This window comes from Bos grunniens, chromosome 12 (assembly GCF_055505025.1).
Source record: "Bos grunniens cultivar Pamir isolate PY7600 chromosome 12, Bosgru_T2T1.0, whole genome shotgun sequence".
In the NCBI taxonomy this organism is placed as follows: Eukaryota; Metazoa; Chordata; class Mammalia; order Artiodactyla; family Bovidae; genus Bos; species Bos grunniens.
Window position 1 is genome coordinate 13,513,914 of NC_141176.1, and position 22,048 is coordinate 13,535,961.

General features: G+C 41.7%; 1 protein-coding gene and 1 long non-coding RNA gene across 5 annotated transcripts in view; both read left to right on the top strand.

Moving 5' to 3' along the window:
- Positions 1-12,104, top strand: part of DNAJC15 (DnaJ heat shock protein family (Hsp40) member C15) — an 84,014-nt gene extending 71,910 nt beyond the window's left edge. For all 4 annotated transcript variants that reach the window (XM_086328849.1, XM_086328850.1, XM_086328852.1 and 1 more), the window contains one exon: positions 10,166-12,104. In XM_086328849.1, coding sequence (XP_086184975.1) covers positions 10,166-10,236 — 71 coding nt within the window. In that variant the 3' untranslated portion in view covers positions 10,237-12,104. The remainder of the gene's footprint in view (positions 1-10,165) is intronic.
- A 548-nt stretch (positions 12,105-12,652) lies between these two features.
- Positions 12,653-17,334, top strand: LOC147361385 (uncharacterized). Its single transcript, XR_015137820.1, has 4 exons — positions 12,653-13,982; positions 14,555-14,785; positions 15,827-15,944; positions 16,847-17,334. It is a non-coding gene; the product is annotated as an uncharacterized LOC147361385 (long non-coding RNA).
- The last annotated feature ends 4,714 nt before the right edge of the window (positions 17,335-22,048 follow it).

Below are 22,048 nucleotides of genomic sequence, written 5' to 3' on the forward strand. Positions count from 1 at the left end.
CTAGTCATTCCCCACTCACCAATGACCACTGTTTTAGTTTTTATTGCCATAGATAAGCTTTGCCTGTTCTTGAACTTTATATATATATATATCATCTAAGTGTGTAGTCTTCTATGCTTTGCCTTTCCTCATTTTATTATCTTTGTGAAATTCATTCATGCAGCAGTGAATCCTGTAGTAATTCATTGATTCTTTTTGTTGCATAGTATTTCATTGCATGAGTGCTGCTACTGCTAAGTCACTTCAGTCGTGTCTGACTCTGTGTGACCCCATAGAAGGCAGCCCACCAGGCTCCGCTGTCCCTGGGAGTCTCCAGGCAAGAACACTGGAGTGGGTTGCCATTTCATTCTCCAATGCATGAAAGTGAAGAGTGAAAGTGAAGTCGCTTAGTCATGTCCGACTCTTCGCGACCCCAGCTTACTAGGCTCTTCTGTCTATGGGATTTTCCAGGCAAGAGTACTGGAATGGGGTGCCAGTGCCTTCTCCATCATTACATGATGAATATCCTGCCGTTTATCCGTTTTTTCTTTGCAGTTTCTTTTCTCTCTTTTGTTACCTGACTTTTGGGAACATCCTATACTCTTTTGTTCTAGATATGAGTCCACTGTATTACATATATCTTTTCTCTTTGGCTTATTTTTGCCCACCTTTATTGACGTTCATACATTAATAGAAATTTTTAATACTGTTACAGATCAGTTATAGTTGAAACTTTACCTTTATAATTATTGCTTTTATTGTTTAGGAAATTTTTGCTTGTCTCAAAGTCATGAAGTCAATTTCTGCAGACGTTATTATCTTACCTAGTTACGTCTTAGAATGGGATTTTGTATATGGTGTGAGACGAGGGTAAAGTTTCACTTATTTTTATTTGGATAACCAAGTGGTCTGGCACTATTTGTTGGAATTATTTCTCTATTTCCTTTCATCTTCCCTTGATTAATTTCTTGTGCCAATCTCCATGATGTTTTAATTATCTAGCTTTATAACAAATCCTCATTTCTGGTATATGAACTCTTTATATATTTTGTTATTAAGATTTGTGAGGGGTGAGCTATGTTTGGCCCTTTACATTTTAATGTAAGTTAGGAACTGCCTCATCAGTTTGCATATGCACATTCACAATTCACACACAAACCTCCTAGGATATGATTCAGTTCAGTTCAGTTCAGTTCAGTCGCTCAGCACTCCAGGCTTCCCTGTCCATCACCAACTCCCGGAGTTCACTCAGACTCATGTCCATTGAGTCAGTGATGCCATCCAGCCATCTCATCCTCTGTCATCCCCTTCTCCTCCTGCCCCCAATCCCTCCCAGCATCAGAGTCTTTTCCAATGAGTCAACTCTTTGCATGAGGTGGCCAAAATATTAGAGTTTCACCTTTAGCATCAGTCCTTCCAAAGAACACCCAGGACTGATCTCCTTCAGAATGGACTGGTTGAATCTCCTTGCAGTCCAAGGGACTCTCAAGAGTCTTCTCCAACACCACAGTTCAAAAGCATCAATTCTTCGGCGCTCAGCTTTCTTCACAGTCCAACTCTCACATCCATACATGACCACAGGAAAACCATAGCCTTGACTAGATGAACCTTTGTTGGCAAAGTAATGTCTCTGCTTTTGAATATGCCATCTAGGTTGGTCATAACTTTCCTTCCAAGGAGTAAGCGTCTTTTAATTTCACGGCTGCAGTCACCATCTGCAGTGATTTTGGAGCCCCCCAAAATGAAGTCTGACACTGTTTCCACTATTTCCCCATCTATTTCCCATGAAGTGATGGGACCAGATGCCATGATCTTAGTTTTGAGATCTTAGTTTTAAAGCTTGAATGTTGAGCTTTAAGCCAACTTTTTCACTCTCCTCTTTCACTTTCAACAAGAGGCTTTTGAGTTCCTCTTCACTTTCTGCCATAAGGGTGGTGTCATCTCATATCTGAGGTTATTGATATTTCTCCCGGCAATCTTGATTCCAGCTTATGCTTCTTCCAGCCCAGTGTTTCTCATGATGTACTCTGCATATAAGTTAAATAAGCAGGGTGATAATATATGATTGGGATCACTATAAATCTGTCAGTCAGTATGGAGCAAATTGACATCTTTACAATAGTGATTTTTCAAATCCATGTACAAGACATCCTTTCATTTATTTCAGTTCAGTTCAGTCACTCAGTCGTGTCCGACTCTTTGTGACCCCATTGACTGCAGCACACCAGGCCTCCCTGTCCATCATCAACTCCCAGAGCTTACTGAACCTCATGTCCATCGAATCAGTGATGCCATCTGACCATCTCATCCTCTGTTGTCCCCTTTTCCTCCTGCCTTCAGTCTTTCCCAGCATCAGGGCCTTTTCAAATGAGTCAGCTCTTCACATCAGGTGGCCAAAGTATTGGACTCTCAGCTTCAGTATCAGTCCTTCCAATGAATATTCAGGGCTGATTTCCTTTAGGATGGACTGGTTGGATGTCCTTGCAGTCCAAGGGACTCTCCAGAGTCTTCTCCAGCACCACAGTTCAAAAGCATCAGTTCTTCAGCTTCAGCTTTCTTTATAGTGCAATTACCACATCCATACATAACTACTAGAAAAACCATAGCTTTGACTAGACAGACCTTTGTTAGCAAAGTAATGTCTCTGCTTTTTAATATGCTGCCTAGGCTAGTCATAACTTTCCTTCCAAGGAGCAAGCGTCTTTTAATTTCATGGCTGCAATCACCATCTGCAGTGATTTTGGAGCCCGAGAAAATAAAATCTCTCACTGTTTCTACTGTTTCCCCATCTATTTGCCTTGAAGTGATGGGACCAGATGCCATGATCTTAGTTTTCTGAATGTTGAGCTTTAAGCCAACTTTTTCACTCTCCTCTTTCACTTTCATCAAGAGGCTCTTTAGTTCTTCTTCACTTTCTGCCAGAAGGGTGGTGTCATCTGCATATGTGTGGTTATTGATATTTTTCCCAGCAATCTTGATTCCAGTTTGTGCTTCATCTAGGCCAGCATTTCTCATGATGTACTCTTCATATAAGTTAAATAAGCAGGGTGACAATATACAGCCTTGATGAACTCCTTTCCTGATTTGGAACCATTCTGTTGTTTCATGTCCAGTTCTAACTGTTGTTTCCTGACCTGCATACAGATTTCTCAAGAGGCAGGTCTGGTGGTCTGATATTCCCATCTCTCTAAGAATTTTCCACAGTTTGTTATGGTCCACACAGTCAGAGGCTTTGGCATAGTCAATAAAGCAGAAGTAGATGTTTTTCTGGAACTCTGTTGCTTTTTCGATGATTCAGTGGATGTTGGCAGTTTGATCTCTGGTTCCTCTGCCTTTGCTAAATACAGCTTTAACATCTAGAAGTTCTCGGTTCACGTACTGTTGAAGCCTCACTTAGAGAATTTTGAGCATTACACTGCTAGCGTGGGAGATGAGTGCAATTGTGCGATAGTTTGAACATTCTTTGGCATTGCCTTTCTTTGGGATTGGAATGAAAAGTGACCTTTTCCAGTCCTGTGGCCACTGCTGAGTTTTCCAAATGTGCTGACATATTGAGTGCAGCACATTCACAGCATCATTTTTTAGTATTGGAAATAGCTCAACTATAATTCCATCACCTCCACTATCTTTGTTTGTAGTGATGCTTCCTAAAGCCCACTTGATTTCACATTCCAGGATGTCTGGCTCTAGGAGAGTCATCATACCATCATGATTATTTGGGTCATGAAGATCTTTTTTGTATAGTTCTTCTGTGTATTCTTGCCACTTCTTCTTAATATCTTCTGCTTCTGTTAGGTCCATACCATTTCTGTCCTTTATTGTGCTCATCTTTGCATGAATTGTTCCCTTGGTATGTCTAATTTTCTTGAAGAGATCTCTAGTCTTTCCCATTCTGTTGTTTTCCTCTATTTCTTTGCACTGATTGCTGAGGAAGGCTTTCTTATCTCTCCTTGCTATTCTTTGGAACTCTGCATTTAGAGGTTATAACTTTCCTTTTCTCCTTTGCCTTTCACTTCTCTTCATTTCACAGCTATTTGTAAGGCGTCCTCGGACAACCATTTTGCCTTTTTGCATTTCTTTTCCATGGGGATAGTCTTGCTCCCTGTCTCCTGTACAATGTCACGAACCTCCGTCCATAGTTCTTCAGGCACTCTGTCTATCAGATCTAATCCCTTGAGTCTATTTCTCACTTCCACTGTATAATCGTAAGGGATTTGATTTAGGTCATACCTGAACAGTGCGTTCGTTCTCTTGGCAAAACTCTTTTAGCCTTTGCCCTACTTCATTCTGTACTCCAAGGCCAAATTTGCCTGTTACTCCAGGTGTTTCTTGACTTCCTACTTTTGCCTTCCAGTCCCCTATAATGAAAAGGACATCTTTGTTGGGTGTTATTTAGGTTACTTTATTTCAATGAGATTTTTCAGTTTGTAGTTATGCATCATTTGTTAGATTTGTTCCTAGGTGTTGATTATTCAAATGCTATTATATATTGTGTTGTTTTAAAAGTGTACACTATATACTTATTTCTAGGGCATAAAAATTTAATTTTTGTTTAAATTGCTGTCATATCCACCATTTTGTTAGATTTAGTTATTAATTCTGTGATTTTGTCGTTAGAGCCTTTTGATTTTTTTGCTTACTCAGTCATTCAGTTTATGACGAATGACAGTTTCTTTCTTTTTAGTCCTTTGGGGGAGGGAGTGGAGGGGGACATTGATTATAATATACGGCCAGAAACTCCAATAAAGTGTTAAATAGAAATGATAGTAGATATCTTTTCCTTGTTGCTTATCTCAGAGCCAAAGGTTTCTGCATTTTACTACTAAGTATGATATTTGCTATATTTTTTTTGATAACTTCCTCTCACATAAAAGAAGTTTCCCTCTATTCTTAGCTTACTTAAAGTTTTTATCGTGAGTGTACATTTTCTGCATTTGTTTAAGTGATTATACATGTATTCTTCCTTATGTTGATGTAATGAATTAAATTGATTAATTTTCTAATGTTAAAGCCAGTCTTGGATTTCTCATATAAACCTAACTTGGTTATGAATTTAGTCTGATTTGATAAGCTGATATTTGCTTTTGCATCTGTGTTTATCTTGTGATATATTTTTTATCAGAGTTTGTCTCAAAGAATGCTACTCATAAAAAGAATTAAAATGTTTTCTTTTTCTCCTATTTTTTTCAGAAAAATTTACTGATACACCTATCCTGGCCAGAATTCTTATCTGTGGGAAGGTTTTTAGTTACAGATTCAGTTTCTTAAACAGTTACAATTCTCTTGATTTTTCCATTTCTTCTTGTATCATTTTATCTTGATACATTATTTTTCTTAGAATTTATTTCATTTAAATTTTAAATGCATTGCTAGGAACTTAATTAGTTTTTCTCAGAAATCTAACCTTTGGCTTGGTTAATTATCTTGAATGCTAATTTCTGTTGTGATATTTTCCTTGATGCTTAGGTAATTTACAAGTATATTGATTAATTTCCAAACATTGTAATTCCCTATCTGTATTACTGATTTTCAGCTTAATTCTACCATTGTTAATTCATGTATCAGTACTTCTCAAACTGTCTTGATAGAGGACTTGTTTTTTGTTTTCCCAATCTCTGTTGGGCTGGTAACTTTTGTAAAATATAACAAAAATGATTTTATTAGAAAATTGAAATAAAAAGACATACAAGATCTAAGCCCTAATTTTTCATCATTAGATTCTGCAGATGCACGGTATTATGTTTGGCTGTAGTATTTGCTGAACACTTGCTCTCAGTTTCTAAACCTAGTTTAGTTCAGTAACTCTCACTGTGGTTCAGTAACACCTGTACCCCAGCACTGATCCATGGAACTGAATTCAGGTAGCACTGCTTATTGTGATTTGAGTCTTTGAAGTTTGTTGAAACTTGCTTTAGAGCTCAGCACATGTTGACTTCAGTAAATGTTCTGTGTGCTGTTTAAATGGAGGTCACTCTGCAGTTGTAGGGTGGAGTGCTTTCTGTATGTCATTTAGATCAAGTGTGTTCAGTATTTCGTTTTATCTAACCCTTCCATGGATTACTGAGAGAGGTATATTAAATCTCTCATTGATTATGGATTCATGTGTTTCCCCCTTTAGTTCTGTCCTTGTTTTTCTTATATATCTTAAACCTATGTTATCAGTTCAGTTCGGTCACTCAGTCATGTCCGACTCTTTGCGACCCCATGAACCGCAGCACGCCAGGCCTCCCTGTCCATCACCAGCTCCCGGAGTTCACTCAAACTCACGTCCATTGAGTCGGTGATGCCATCCAACCATCTCATCCTCTGTCGTCCCCTTCTCCTCCTGCCCCCAATCCCTCCTAGAAAGAGGGTCTTTTCAAATGAGTCAGCTCTTCGTATCAGGTGGCCAAAATATTAGGGTTTCAGCTTCAACATCAGTGAACACCCAGGACTGATTTCCTTTAGGATGGACTGGTTGGATGTCCTTGCAGTCCAAGGGACTCTCAAGAGTCTTCTCCAACACCACAGTTCAAAATCATCAGTTCTTCGGCGCTCAGCTTTCTTTATAGTCCAACTCTCACATGCATACATGACTACTGGATAAACCATAGCCTTGACTAGATGGACCTTTGTTGACAAAGTAATATCTCTGCTTTTTAATACGCTGTCTAGGTTGGTCATAACTTTCCTTCCAAGGAGTAAGCGTCTTTTAATTTCATGGCTGCAGTCACCATCTGCAGTGATTTTGGAGCCCCCGAAAATAAAGTCAGCTGCTATTTCCACTGTTTCCCCATCTATTTGCCACGAAGTGATGGGACCAGATACCATGATCTTAGTTTTCTGAATGTTGAGCTTTAAGCCAACTTTTTCACTCTCCTCTTTCACTTTCATCAAGAGGCTCTTTAGTTCTTCACTTTCTGCCATAAGGATGGTATCATCTGCATATCATATGTTATCAGATATATTCAAATTTAAGATTGGCCCTTTTAACACTTCGAAATTTCTCCCTTTTATTGCTAGTGTTGGATTTTGCCTTAAAGTGTACTTCATCTGATAATTAGCATACCAGTGCCAACTTTACTTTCATTGGTGTATGCCTTTTTATATTGCTTTAGAAAGATTGTCTCAAAAAAAAAAAAAGATGGTATCTTGTAACCAACATATAGTTTGCTGGTTAGTTTATTCATCAACCATATTGATATATAATTTGCATACAATAAAATGTATATTTAAATGCATGGTTTGATGAGATTTGAGAAATACATACCCCCATGTAACACTAGCATAATGAAGACGTAGAACATTTCAAAGCTGAAAAGGTTCCTTGGTGTTCTTTCTCATTGCTAGTCTCTGCTCCATCTTGAGCAGTCACCATTCTACGTTCTCCCACTGTAGATGTGTTTCATGCAAGTGGAATTGTATCGTATGTACTATTTTGTGTCTGATTTCTTTGAAGACAAGAAGCAGCGCAGAATGTTGGACTGATCACAGCACATTTCCTTATCTCCAGGATCTTGACACTCAAGTCCTGGCTGACTTGGTAGACCTCCAGTGCCTTCATACTGCTGTGTTTGAATTGTATTGAAGTGTTCTAGTTGGTATCAGTGGGAGGGGTGGTCTAAAACCTAATAGTCCACGAAAGCCCAAAGCTGAAGAGCTCCAGTAGTCATACAGTGAAGGTACAAAGGTTCCGAGATCGAGTTTGGGGGTGAGTTTTCTGATTAAATGGAATCCAAGAAATCTGAACAGGACTGAAAGATTCAAAAGTGTATTTTTCCATTAAATAAAGGATATGTATCCTATATATTTTCTGTCAGTTGAGATTTAGTGCCAGAAACAAGGTGTTTTAAGCAGAAGAGCATTTAGTGCAGGAAATGAATGGTTATAAATTGTTGCGAGGTCTAAAGGAGTAAATTTTAGGCTTGGCTTGCAAAAGTGGCTCCGCTGGTAATTACAGAGCTGCTCTGTCAGAGGAGCTCCTCACTGACTACCCCAGGGACCACCGCTAGGGCTGTACAAAAAGCGTAGTTGCTGCCCTCACAGCACCACGATCCCGCTTGCTAGCGGCAGTAAAAAGAGGCCCAGCAAGAAAGCCTTTCTCTTTTCCGCTTTCCAGATTTCACAGGAGTGCCTCCCACTGACAGATGCTGATTTGAACCAAGCACTGTTCAGTGGGAATATGTACGTGTGTGTGCGTGCGCCTGTGTTGGTTGCTTAGTCATGTCCGACTCTTTGCGACCCCGTGGACTGTGGCTCCTCTGTCCATGGAGTTCTCCAGGCAAGAATACTGGAGTGGGTTGTCATTCCCCTCTCCAGGGGATCTTCCCGACCCAGGGATCGAACCCAGGTCTCCTGCATTGCAGGTGGACTCTACTGAGCCACCAGGGAAGCCCCCAAAGGGCGTATAGCAATTGTAATTTTTGGCTTAGGAACTTTGCCCAGTTTTAGGAAGATAGAATAAGGGTAGAATGAGAACTGAACCCAGAGTTTCAGCCATGCACGTAAGTGAAAAGTCCAGTGTCCCTCTCACTAAGAGGGTGAGGGGAATTCAGTGTTGTTCTGAGTAAACTGTCAGTCATTTCCTCTAGCATTGCCATCAATAAATATAATGTTTAATGAGACTTTTGATCTTCTGTGCTTTTCTTTTTTTTCTTTCTGCTAACTGAGCATATTATGGCCAATGATTGAAATATCCAGAATGCATTTCAATCAATTAAAGGTTATGTTTGAGTTCAATTAATATTTTAATATTTGTGGAGGGTATACAAGATGCCTGGCATTACCTTGGTAACTCTAAAAATGGAAACAGCTTACCACCAAGAGTGACATTACCTAATTCTGAGATCATTTTCAAAGATAATCCTGATATCAGTTTATTTCATAACCAAGCGCATATGGAAACTTGCATTGGTTTCATTTCTGATTCTTACTGTGTATTCAAGGACACTCTGATATATTCATTCCGTAAGTGCTTATAGCAATTCAGATCTTGATGTGAAAATGTCAGTGATCTCCTCAAGGGTGGAAAGCTAACTATAGCTCCTTGAGCGCCACCCTTCCATTGCTGATTCATTTCCTGCTTCCTTTTTCCTTCTCAAATGGGTGGTGTGATATCAGTAAAAAGCCCAGATAAAGTCAGGACAGTGCATACGCCACTGCTGTCTAGATGTTTTGTGTGTGTGTGGTTTGTTGTGAGCCACTCAGGTCTTAAGATGTTTTCAACAGCTGTGGATCATTTGTACTCAAGGGGGAGAATAAAAAATAAAAAACAAACACAGAGACTGGTGAGCTGGACTGTTAGCTTGAGTGTTAAGCATGAAAGTGTTCAGGACTAGAAGTTAGAAGGTGTATGATGCTTAAATATTTTTAGTGTGACAGTTTGGGGCCAGTATTTTTATATGTAAGGGAGCTCCTGTTTGTCATTTATAATGATTCTGAATTTGAAATTCACCTCAGTTTTCCTCTTGCTCTTTACGTTAGAAATAATTCATTGTGAAGAATTATGAAAACTGACTTCATTTTATTTAAGGCGCAGTGACGCTGTCTGTGCTCCATAAGTATTCTGATGGCACTGTGTCAGAGAGCAGGGGGCATACCCTTTAACGTTATTTTTATTATCACTGATTTGTTATAATATTATTTACTAATATTGACCAATATTAGTGAAATACTTTTAGAGCTGGGTAGTATATAGTTGCCTTTTTAACTTATTTTTATGAAAATGTATGGTTTGATAAAACTTTGAAGGCACCCTTGGATTGCTTCACCTCCTTCAGAAAGATAACTTCCTTCATAGAAGAATGTTCTTTCCTTAAAAACAAACAGAAAAAATTACATCTTGGAGAAGGACTGTTATTTTATTTACCTAACCATCCACTTCAGAAAATTCTCTGATCAGATATTTGGCATTTGAAAGGTAATGTCTGACCAGTGAAATGTTTGAGTGTGTTTTAAATTACTCCTGATCATAAGTTTATTTTTCTCAGAGATTATCCTTGACTGTTAGGTATCTGTAGTGCTTCATTGAACGAGTTTAAGTTATACTGTTGTGATTTCTAGAGAGCTTATAAAATAATTTGTCAGGGCATGAATGTGTGGGAAAATATCAGAGACATCTAACTGAGTGTTTTTCTTTATTTGAGACTTTAAAAAATGTCAGTAGTGAAGTGTCCTTTAATCCATTTTCTTTTCTTTGTCCTCTCAGGTGGGTCTCCTTACTTAGCAACCAAAATTAATGAAGCGAAAGACCTGCTAGAAGCAACCACCAAACACTGATGGACGCTCAAGGACCACTCTGAGGGAGAAGAAGGGGGGCCTTATAAAAGCTGTCCTGCACATTAGTCTAAACCGTGGCATTCACAATTTCATATGTGCACCGACCACAGCCATTTCTTCCGTGTCTGAGCTATGTGATAATAAAAGATGAACAGTCTAGCTTTGTATTAGCTTTCAAAGGAGCACATGGAAACTCTAGCACTGATCTTTCCCCCTCATTTTCTTCCTCTCTCTGATAGTCATACATTTGAAGACTTCTACTACTAAGTTCCCCCGACCCCAGCCCCTGCAGCAGTATCATTATCAGTAATATAATTGGAATTTGGGAGCAAGAGTGTAGAATTTTTTGCTGCTTATATTTATGCTCGCATTGTCCCTTGTTTCTTCAAAGGAATTTAGCACTCTGCCTATGTGAAGTGCTTTAAATGTTATGAGACGAAACCCTGACTGCCACCCCAGGAAAGTGAACTGAAGCTTGATGGAATTTACTAAAGGGTGTTTTGTAAAGCAGTGGTTAGGAAAGAACACTGCTCTCCCAGAGATCCCAAGGCTGTAGCATGAGAACTTGGAGAGCTGCTAAAATGATTAAAGGTTTACAGAATGAGCCCTGTGAGGAAAGCCTGGAAATTGCTGGGAGAAGTCTGAGGGATTCGTACTTAATTATATAGTCTTCTGGTGCTGTGTACTTATTCAATTATGCATTCTACAAATATTTGTACCACCTGTAGCGGGTGAGGCACTGTAGGGGTCCTCAGGAGTTCCAGGTGTGAACCAGGCACGGATCGTGACCCAAAGGAACTTGAATTTAGAGGAAAGATAAACCACAGGAGTACTATTAGAGAGGCACAGATGATAGGCAAAGAAGTTCAAAATAAAAGACTATTTTACACTGGGTGTCAGGGGGGCGTGTCATAGAATCAGTAGCGTAGAGCTGGGCTTTAAAAACAATGAGATATACCATATGATGGGTGAGTCAGAATTAGCAGAAATAGGGTATATTAGTTCATTGGAGTGCAGGGTTTCTCCAAAGTAACGGATGAACACACAGTCTGGAAGGGCTGGCCCTGTAATGTGCAGTGCATTCAATTATTTTTTTTTTCCCCCTCAACACAGCCCCTGGTTATCATCACTTTTCTAAAAGGGAGAAAAGAGAGAGTCAGAATACCAGCATATTTCTTGTACTGCTTTACGACGCTGGGCTCATCCCAGGTAAACAGAACTACCACGTTTCATCTGTCTTAAACACTCTTGTAATAGTCTAGAGGCATCTTTGATTTTACGACATCCTGTAGTTGGGAGTTCTCAGCATTGGTGATACTGACTCATTGAGCTGCTGATTCCTGCTTGTGGGGGGCTCTCCTGTGTATGGTAGGATGATTAGCAACATCCCTGCCTGCACCTACGAAAGGCCAGGAGCGCCCCCTCTGTTGTGACAACCGAAAATGTATCTAGATGTTGCCAAACGTTCCTTGGAGGGCAAAATTGCCCCAGGTAGAGAGCCACTGCTCTAAATGTTAACCGTGTTTTCCTTTGGTACATGAAATAATGGATGGCCTGACTTGAAATTGATTCTTAGGGTCACTGAAATACGGCTCTCGCTTTAAAATCCCCTGTGTGTCACAGTTTTTTGTGCTTTAGTATGTTTTCTGGCCCACTGCTGCCCCGGTACCTTGAGTGCCCTCCTGATACCCAGATCTCCACGTGTTCTAAGCCTGGGGATAGTTGAAGGCCAAGCTGAAAAGTCTGTCTCTCCTTTTCTGGTGCTTCCAGCAAAAGTAATCCCATGAATTGTCAGCTCTCAGTGAACAAGGATTGTATCTGTCTTGGTCACTGCTACATTGACACTCAATAAATATTTGTTAAATGAACGAATACATTCCCGTAGCACTTTATTCTTCACATTTGGTAACTTGTGAAACAACTCTTTGTGTGACATGACTTATTTCTTCTACAAAAGTACAAGAACCTTTAGAGCAAGAATCTTGTCATTTGTCTTTGTAACCTCCTTAAGAGTGGAGCACTTGGGACTTTGTAGACATCATAAAGTTGTAAGTACTAAAAAAAATGTTTTTTGAATACTATGCTTCAAAAAATGTAACCACTAGTTTTGAAAGTTATGTTATGCAATATTGGGGTACCCTCAGAACATACCTGTTAGTTGACATCATTTTCTAGTCCACACTGTGTTCATGAAAATTTAAGTCCCCAGCACTAGCTTGAAATTTCCTTCATTCTATTCTCATTTATCTGTTGAGTGTGTGCCCAAAAATCAGACACCTGGTTTTAAGTACTATCCTCCTATCACATAATCTGGGGCAATTAATCTGCAAGGCTTTAATTGCCTCATCTATAAAATAGAGAAAATAATAACCCTATCTAAAAAGGTCCATCTAGTCAAGGCTATGGTTTTTCCAGTGGTCATGTATGGATGTGAGAGTTGGACTGTGAAGAAGGCTGAGCGCCGAAGAATTGATGCTTTTGAACTGTGGTGTTGGAGAAGACTCTTGAGAGTCCCTTGGACTGCAAGGAGATCCAACCAGTCCATCCTAAAGGAGATCAGTCCTGGGTGTTCATTGGAGGGACTGATGCTGAAGCTGAAACTCCAGTACTTTGGCCACCTCATGCGAAGAGCTGACTCATTGGAAAAGACCCTGATGCTGGGAGGGGTTGGGGGCAGGAGGAGAAGGGGACGACAGAGGATGAGATGGCTGGATGGCATCACCAACTCGATGGATGTGAGTTTGGGTAAGCTCCGGGAGTTGGTGCTGGACAGGGAGGCCTGGCATGCTGCGATTCATGGGGTTGCAAAGAGTCGGACACGACTGAGCGACTGAACTGAACTGAAAAAGGTTGTTATATGGAATAAGGTTGTATAAATAAAGCATTTAGTCATATAGCAAATGCTCAAAAAATGCAATTATTGCTTCTTTCAGTATCCCCTCTGTGAGAATACCTTGAAATAAGGTTTGGTATATGTTCCAGTAATCACTGATTGTACTCTTGAATTTTCCATCTAAGTAGTGCATGGTGGAGACAGTTCATCTCCGCTCATGAAGCATCAACTGGAACTTTTGGCTTGGAGGTTAACTGGGGGTGTCGGCCTGGAGCCTCCACACTACAGAGGTGTTAATCGCATCACAGCAGCTGGGGTCTAAGAGACAGGAAGAGGAAGCTTCAAACTCAGCCTGAGTCTGAAAACTGGCAGTTTTGATGGAAAACTCATGGAGCCCCCCAAGATTCAAAAGGAGAAGACATACAGAGAATGGTGAAAAAATTAGTGACCATCAAGCGGTTATCACTTTTAATATGTAGTAGGTCTGGATTTTCACCGCCCCCCCACCCCCCGCCCCAATCAAATCAGCTAAGGCTTTGCCTTTAAAAAATTCTCCAGGAATATCGAATTTAAGTTCAACCAACTGGTGTAGTTTCAGGTGATACAACTATTATTTTAGGTAGATATTAATTCAGTAGTCAGTCTCAGAATACTTATAAATGCCAGAATACTTATGAAATTGGCTAAGCGGCTACCCATCGTCAACTCCTTATTATCTGTAGAAAGCTTACTTGAATGGTTACCAATCTTCAGTAAGTATTGCCTTTATATATTTGCTATTATTGCAGATTCTTCTTAATTAAGTTCTTTGTTGATGCAGTTTTTGTTTATTCTTACATCTTAGAAGCAGTCTGAGGGAGCAGGAAAGACCTTTTGAAAACAAAGCAGTTACTTCCCATATTCCAGAGAAAGTGTAAGTCAAGTGGACAGTTATCTAAAGGGGGCACAGAATGCCATGTATAGTATGGTTGATGGTGCCAGTCTCTAGCTTGAAGTCAAAAGTAGAAGTTTAATAAAGACAAAAGTGTGTTCATTGTGGGAGACATTGTTTTATTTAATTTTCCAATCATTTTGTTTTGGTTTGAAGTGCATTTTGGTTATTCAGCAAATAGAATATTTACTTTATCAGGCAATGAAAATACAAAATTGGCTCATTTTTAAAATGTGTTGGATTCTCAAACAGAAGGAAGAACAGGTTCTTAGAGAAATCCGCCCCACCCCCCACCCCCCGATGCTTTTGAATTAAGAAATTCTAAGACTTGTATGATTGGGTATGTTTGTGATTACCCAGCAGGGTCATAAGAAATAACATACTTTATCCCAAGTATAGAAATCCTCTGGTTGTCATGGGGGACCTTGAATCTGCAACACATTTGGCGATTAGTTGGCGATTAGCTTAAGGTAGCTTCATGACATTGTGGGGGAAGATGAATCAACCAGGCTGTTAATGTCAAAAATACAGTTTCTATGACTCCACCCCCTTAGGATGAACTCCAGAGGCTGCAGTGAGAAGTGAAGTACCCAAGGAGGCCAGCTCATTTCACACAGTGGGAACCACGCCATCCACAAGCCTTCTGCACCTCGCCCAGCACCTCCTGAACAAAGGCCTCTGGCTGCCAGGAGGGTTTGCTAGCAGCAGAGTACAGGAGACGTGCCAGCACCAAGCCTCCCTCTTGATGGAAAGGCAGCCCAAAGGGCATGTCCTGTTAGCACCAGGTCAGTATCATCTGCTTGTCAAAAATAGACCATGAAGTATGAGACAGAATTATACTTACAGTGGAGTTAGACACATTAGGAGATTAGTTAATATACTAGCTGGAAAACTTGAGAAGATTCTCTGGGCTCATTTTTTAGGTGGAATCTTAGTGATCTGGATCACTGCCCACCAGTGAAATTGCTGGACTTGGTAGACAAAGAAAATGTTCCTTCTAATGATTTTTATGAGCTGAGTAGCTATTGTTCCCAGCTGAGTGCTCTTTTCCTTTTTTTTATTGTTGCTGAGCAAAGAATTTATAAAAACCTTTCCCTTTTTTTTTAATTTTTTTTATTAAAAACCCTGCTCAATTGAAATGGAAGTTCATTAAGTACTGTTCATTTCTCTTCCTGTCATAATAGCCCTGCCCTGCTCTGCTCTATTCAGCAGTGCCTGGCAGCACTGGTCAACATTTTAAGTCTGAACAGACTATTATATAGATATAGATATGCAATATCCAACATCAAGAGGAAGTTTAATTTCACATGGGCAGAATAGGATCACTCAGGCTAGATGTTGACCATAAATTTCAAATCTTCACCTCAATTTAGAGCGTGGGGAATGCCCGTGGAAAATTAAATCAACAGTCGGAAACTGTTGTGCCAAGCAGCCTGCCCACACTGTCTCTCTGTTTTCACAGCACCTGTTAAGAGATAGGTACTTTTATTATCCCCATTTTAGAGATGAAGAAACAAAGGCTCAGAGGCGTTTAAGAGCTTTGCCAAGAATCCATAGCTAGTAAATGGTAAGACTGGGATCCAAATCTGCTTTGGCTTGACTCTGAAGCACGTGTGTTGTTCAGTCGCTCAGTCATGTCCTACTCTGCAACCTCATGAACTGCAGCACACCAGGCTTCCCTGTCCTTGACTATCTCCCTGAGTTTGTTCAAACTCATGTCCATTGAGCAGCGATGCCATCCAACCATCTCATCCTCTGTCGCCCCCTTCTCCTCCTGCCCTCAGTCTTTCCCAACATCAGGGTCTTTTCTTTTTTCTTTGCATCAGGTGGCCAAAGTATTGGAGCTTCAGCTTCAGCATCAGTCCTTCCAGTGAATATTCAGAGTTGATTTCCTTTAGGATGGACTGGATTGACCTTGCTGTCCAAGGGTTCATTGCACTAATTGTAGGTATATGGGAATCATGGTAGAAGGAAGGGCCTGGAGAAGCTCTTGGCTCATTTTTTGATGGTTGTGACCTTGGGCTATAGTTTGGGAAGCAGGCTTATGGATGGATCTAGCGTCACTTGGCATGAGCAGGGAGTAGTTAATGTCCTTCATTTTGGCTTGGAAGCTTGTGGTGTCCATCCAACCACTCACAGGAAAAGTTCAGTTGTAGAGTTTAGCAGTGTGTACTTCTCTAACTTAAAGTGGGGCTGGAGGAATCTTTGTTGATATTTTATTTGAAACATTCATGGGCAAAAGCTTTCAAGGAGAATGTCTAGAGCAAGGTTCAGAAAACAGCTTACGTAAGTGAGGCAGCAGACCTTGGGGAGAGAAGAGAAATGGAGAAATTGCTCAGTATAATACAGGTGAGAATAAGAAGCCTGCATTTATTGAAAGACGTAGCAAGGCAATGAAAAAAGGTTAGAGAGGCAACTGAACTAAAAAAAGATAACTTACACCTTGAAAGGGAATTGAGTGCTCAGTAGAACTTTTCAAAATTACTTTCCTGTATTCCCAAGTGTGGACTGGGTTATTGGTTCATGCCATGCTTTTATGCCAAATTCCAAAATTACACTTACACAAAGAGTTGAGTTGACCCATAGAACCTGAGTCGTCAATCTGACTGGGTCTTTAAGGTTGTCACTTAACTTTCTGTCCTTTCACCTGCTCTAATCAAATGGTAAAGTTTAATTTCTAGAGGAGATTTCTACCACCTCATTACTATAATACTCATGGCAGCTTTGTGAGTTCCACGAACATGGGTATTCCTACATTCAAAAAATAAGAGCATTCCAAAGCCAACTCATTTTCCTTTCTATTTATCTACTCTTAGATTATCAGTGCCTTTCTTCTTTCCTTCTAGAATGTGGATAACCAACAGTTGACTTTAAAACTGTTTACATTTTGGCTTCCATGCCTCTGGAGTAGGATGAAAATATCTAATATTTTTTTTCCTGCGGTGAGCTGTCGGACTCTATTTGCACAGTCTGCCTCTCCCATCTGGCCTGGAATGTTGGATGGCAGTGTTCAGAAAGAGCAGTGTGTACACAGAAATGCAACCTTCTCTCATTGACCCCCTCGGATCTGATTTATGCTTTGTCCCTCAGCTTCTTGGTACTTAGCTATTCAGTTTGCATTCCATTTCACTGCATTTTGTACTCACTGCATTTTTGTTGGCTTGTTTTCCTCTTTGTAAGCAGATTTTTTTAATCTGATATATGAAAGTAAATTAATAATAAATACTACCATGTTTGTTTTGCTCTAAAATTATAAAGAATAAACTGTAAGATAGTTTCATCTATTTTGTTTTCTGAATACAATCAAAATTAAATCTGACTTGCTAAAATTGAATTTATACTCAACTTTTCTGTTGTACAACTCTTGAAGAAAAGACACTAACCTATGTGTTATGTAGCTTCATCTGCCCTATGAACCCTCATACAGACCCTACTCTAGTTTCTTTCCAGCCCTCCCCGCTGCAGGAGATGCTGGGCCCATCATCTCTCAGAACACAGTATTGATGGGTTCACTTCTAAAGGCAGCTATCGGAAACCAAAGTCATAGACCTGTGGACTCTCTCAGAAGCCATGAGTGAAACTTCGGTTTTCACCTCTCATACCAAAACAGGCAAGGGAAAACACAGAAATCAGCCCCACATTACTTTAAAACTAATTTTAGTATTTACCTCTCACCTCATAAGGCAGATGGGCTTCCCTCGCAGTTTCTGCTTCCTTGTTTTTTTTTTTTTGGTCTGAGGCTTCCCAGGTGGTGCAGTGGTAAAGAACCCACCTGCCAATGCAGGAGACACGAGACGCAGGTTCTGTCCCTGGGTCAGGAAGATCCTCTGGAGGAGGGCATGGCAACCCACTGTAGTATTCTGGCCTGGAGAATCCCATGGACAGAGGAGCCTGGTGGGCTGCTGTCCACGGGGTCACAGAGAGTCGGACGCGACTGAGCGCACGGCAGACATGGCACGTCTTCACGTCAGTCTTTGGCCTGCAGCACTCTGGACTGCATAAAGAGCTCTAAACACAGGCATTGGTAATAGAAATGCTGACACGGCCCAACTGTCACCCCTGGCATGTGTTACTGAATATGTCTGCACCCACGCTGGGATCCCATACTTGATGTGAATGGAGGATGAGGCCGTTTCCAGCGTCTGACGGGGAGAGTCCAGACAGGTGTGCTCCCTATTTCTCCTCTCCCGACACACACACACACACGCACACGCACACACACACACACACCCAGGGGATGGCGCGCACACACACACACACCCCCCAGGGGATGGCCACAGCTTAATTATCTTCTCTTCCAAGGCCAGTTAGACCTTTGGAGTGTGTTGCCATCACTTAACACACACCCCCGGGAGAGTCTTACATTGTCGTGAGACACGGTCCTGTGACATGTTTTCAAACCAGTGGAGGAAAGAGGACGGACCTCGCTGGGCCAGTGGAGGAAAGAGGACGGACCGCGCTGGGCCAGTGGAGGAAAGAGGACGGACTGCGCTGGGCCAACATAACACGAAGAGAGTGCCTGCCGCCAAATGCAACCTTGGATCCTGTCTTGTCAGGGAGGAATATGTTTTCACAGCAGTCTGTGATTTAAGCACAATATGCGGAATCGGTGAGCATGTTATATTTGACTGTGCTGATGGGATTTATGTATGGAACATCAGTTTCCCGTACAGACATAATGGAGTACATAGTACCATGATATGAGAACTGTAAGCATACTGATGGTGTGTGGGATATTCGACGTTAAGAAATTTAATGATGAGGAAAATCAGAGAAAACCTGAAAATATGCAAATAATGAAATTATTAATTTGAATTTTTGTTCAAGATGTATGTGAAGCAGCCACGTCCTCCATATACTCTGTGGAAATACGAAACAAATTAGATCTTAATGTGTCACCATCTTCCTTTTTGGATTGATTTCTTTAAACAGAGCTGCTGCTGCTGCTGCTGCTGCTGCTGCTGCTGCTGCTGCTGCTGCTGCTAAGTCGTATCAGTCATGTCCGACTCTGTGCAACCCCATAGGCGGCAGCCCACCAGGCTCCTCCGTCGCTGGGATTTTCCAGGCAAGAGTACTGGAGTGGGTTGCCTGCACTTTCTCCGTTTAAACAGAGCAATAATGCCTAAAGGATGGGTTCCCAGGGTCTGGTCTGTGGCTGGATAATGTGCTGTCGGTTACAGCTTCTTCTCTTAGGGCTCTGAGTGGTGTCCAGTGTCAAGAGGTCTGATGGCCTCTTGTGTTTCTTTTTTTTTTTTTTGAAATTTAGTCTTTATTAAATTTTTACAATATTGCTTGTGTTTTGCTTTTTTGGCCGTGAGGCATGTGGGATCTGAGCTTCCCAACCAGGGATCGAACCTGCACCCAGTGCATTGGAAGGCAAAGTCTTAACCACTGGACCAGCAGGGAAGTCCTCCCTTTTGTATTTCTTAATATCAAGGGAGTAGGGTGTTTTCCTCCCATAGCCTGGCTGACAGTTACGCCTGGGGAAAGAAGAACAGTTGGGCTAAACTGGCTGGAAATATCTGGAGCCGTGAATACCTTGTTAGCGGAGATCAGCAGGTCAGGTGGTAATTGCTCAGAGCCCCATTCAGGGCCGGCGATGGAATTACCATAGTATAAATTGGCTTCAGGGGACAAATCGATCAACCGAAAGAGGTTTAACGATTTTTAGTGTTCAGTTACAATAAGGGTTCGACTTTCTGGATTCAGTGAAGGGATGTGTGGCAGTTGACTCCGCTTAATTTTAGGCTGTGTGTCCCCCATCTGTCCCCCAGCAACACTGTTTCTCGTTCCCAAGGCTGCCTCAGCCCAAGACAGCTTGTGGTCTTTGCTGTCTGGGAGTTACACATCCACAGTGGCAGCGAGCGTCCCTCTCTCTCCTAATGAGCCCATCGGTTTTGTCCTCTCCTGGTCTTGGCCTTTTTTCTTTTTCACTCTCGCACCAGTTACACCTCAGGACCCTCGTGGCCTTGGGGCAGCCGGGTGACATTCCTCCTGGTCCGTTCATGAGCCCAGCCTGGCGGCCCAGCCTGCCTCGCTTGCTTTCTCGTGGAAGACCTCTAGCTCGCCTGCCCATGGAGGGAGATGGTAAGACTAATGAAAAAGGGATGAGAACCGAGTAGGAGAAATGCAGTGACTGTTCAGGACTCTTTGGAGAGACGTGTTTGTTCAAGGCATTAGTAATATTTTTGCAGGGAACAGCAACATTGATTTTTCACCCAAGAACCATTCTGCCTTTGCACAGAGTCACCAGAGCATTGAACCTTTCTCGTTTGTAAATGGGCAAGGTGCCTCACCCATGGCCTAATAGCATGGACTTTGAGGCTGGTATTTTTTTATTTCCAGCTCCAGGCATGAATCTTTGCTCCATTTTGCAGGTGGTCTGGGAGCTCTTCTATTCACCGAAATCTGTCTTGGGTAATACCGCATTATTTTTAAGTTTTCTCTCTGGGGCTCAGTGGATGAGTTCGCTGATGTTAAGCTCAGACTCTCTTGTGCATAGAATGCTCTGCATGTGTTCCAGGCTGCAAATCTACCACGCTGATGAGCTTAAAATTTTCCTTTGCAGCCCAGCCAATCAGGTGTCCGGCTAAACCTTGATGCCAATTAGTGTGTTTCACAGAGCCAGGTGTGGAGCTGCCAGGTAACAGCTGCAAGCCAGCTGCACTGCTCTAATGGGATCTGCAACACGTTGGGCTCTGTGTGAAGATGTCTTGTTTTCACTTGACGGGGAGTTATCAGTGGTCTGGTCCTCCACCCACTCCGTTAGGCAGACACACCCACACGTGTTACCAATTCGATCTGAGTTCAGAGGATGACCGTACCTGGTGTTGCTCTTCCTGCTGCTGATATTTATGGTGCTGCCTCCTGGGAACCTGCATTCACCCATCCAAAGTGCTTTCAGAGGGGCAAGGACAACAAATCTGTTATTATCAGGGCATTTTCTGATAATACTGCATGCCTAACCTACATTATCCCATCAAGATTTATTTGAGAATTTTGTGTTCTCTTCTTTAAAAATATATTTAAAGGTGGCAATTTTTCCTCAAAGAACACACCTGAGTTCCTGTTATCTGGGGGCTGGAGACATGGGTTCTGGTCCTGTAGCTCTGCAGCTAATGAGCTGTGTGCCTGGGCAAGACACAGCCTTTTCTGAGGCCCTTTGGATTTGCTGTTCTCTGAGGAGCATGGAATATGTAGAAGCAGCACAGAGCTGCTGCTGCTGCTGCTAAGTCGCTTCAGTCATGTCTGACTCTGAGTGATCCCATAGACGGCAGCCCACCAGGCTCCCCAGTCCCTGGGATTCTCCAGGCAAGAACACTGGAGTGGGTTGCCATTTCCTTCTCCAATGCATGGAAGTGAAAAGTGAAAGTGAAGTCGCTCAGTCGTGCCTGACTCTTAGCGACCCCATGGACTGGAGCCTACCAGGCTCCTCCATCCATGGGATTTTCCAGGCAAGAGTACTGGAGTGGGGTGCCATTGCCTTCTCCGGCAGCACAGAGACCTACGTGTAAATCCCTGATCCACATTCTGTTAGCAGAGTGACCTGGTGGAAGTTTTGTCGCCTCTCTTTTGGTTTTCTGACCTATAAAATGGGTATAATATGTACTTCTAAGAGTTATTTGGGGAGTTTAACGATTTTGTAGATAGTGATATACCAGCCTAGTGTCTACATGGTAGCTTTTCCCAAAAATGTCCATTTTTCTTTGTCCTTTCTCTTTGGCTTTGCTGTTTTTTTCTTTCAAGACATTACAACAAAAATAAATGGATTTTTTTTTTTTTTTAATTTGGCTGCGTCAGATCTTAGTTATGGCACTCAGGATCCTTGTTGCATCATGTGGGAGCTTTTGTTGCGTCACAGAGACTCTAGCTGGCGTCATGTGGGCTGCAGTAGTTGAAGTAGGAGAGCTCTCGAGTTGAGGCACACGGGCTCCAGAGTGGGGCTCAGCAGTGTGGCAGTCGTGTGGGCTCAGTTCCTCTGCTACGTGTGGGATCTTAGTTTCCAGACTAGGGATTCAGCCTGTGTCCCCTACATTGCAAGGCAGATT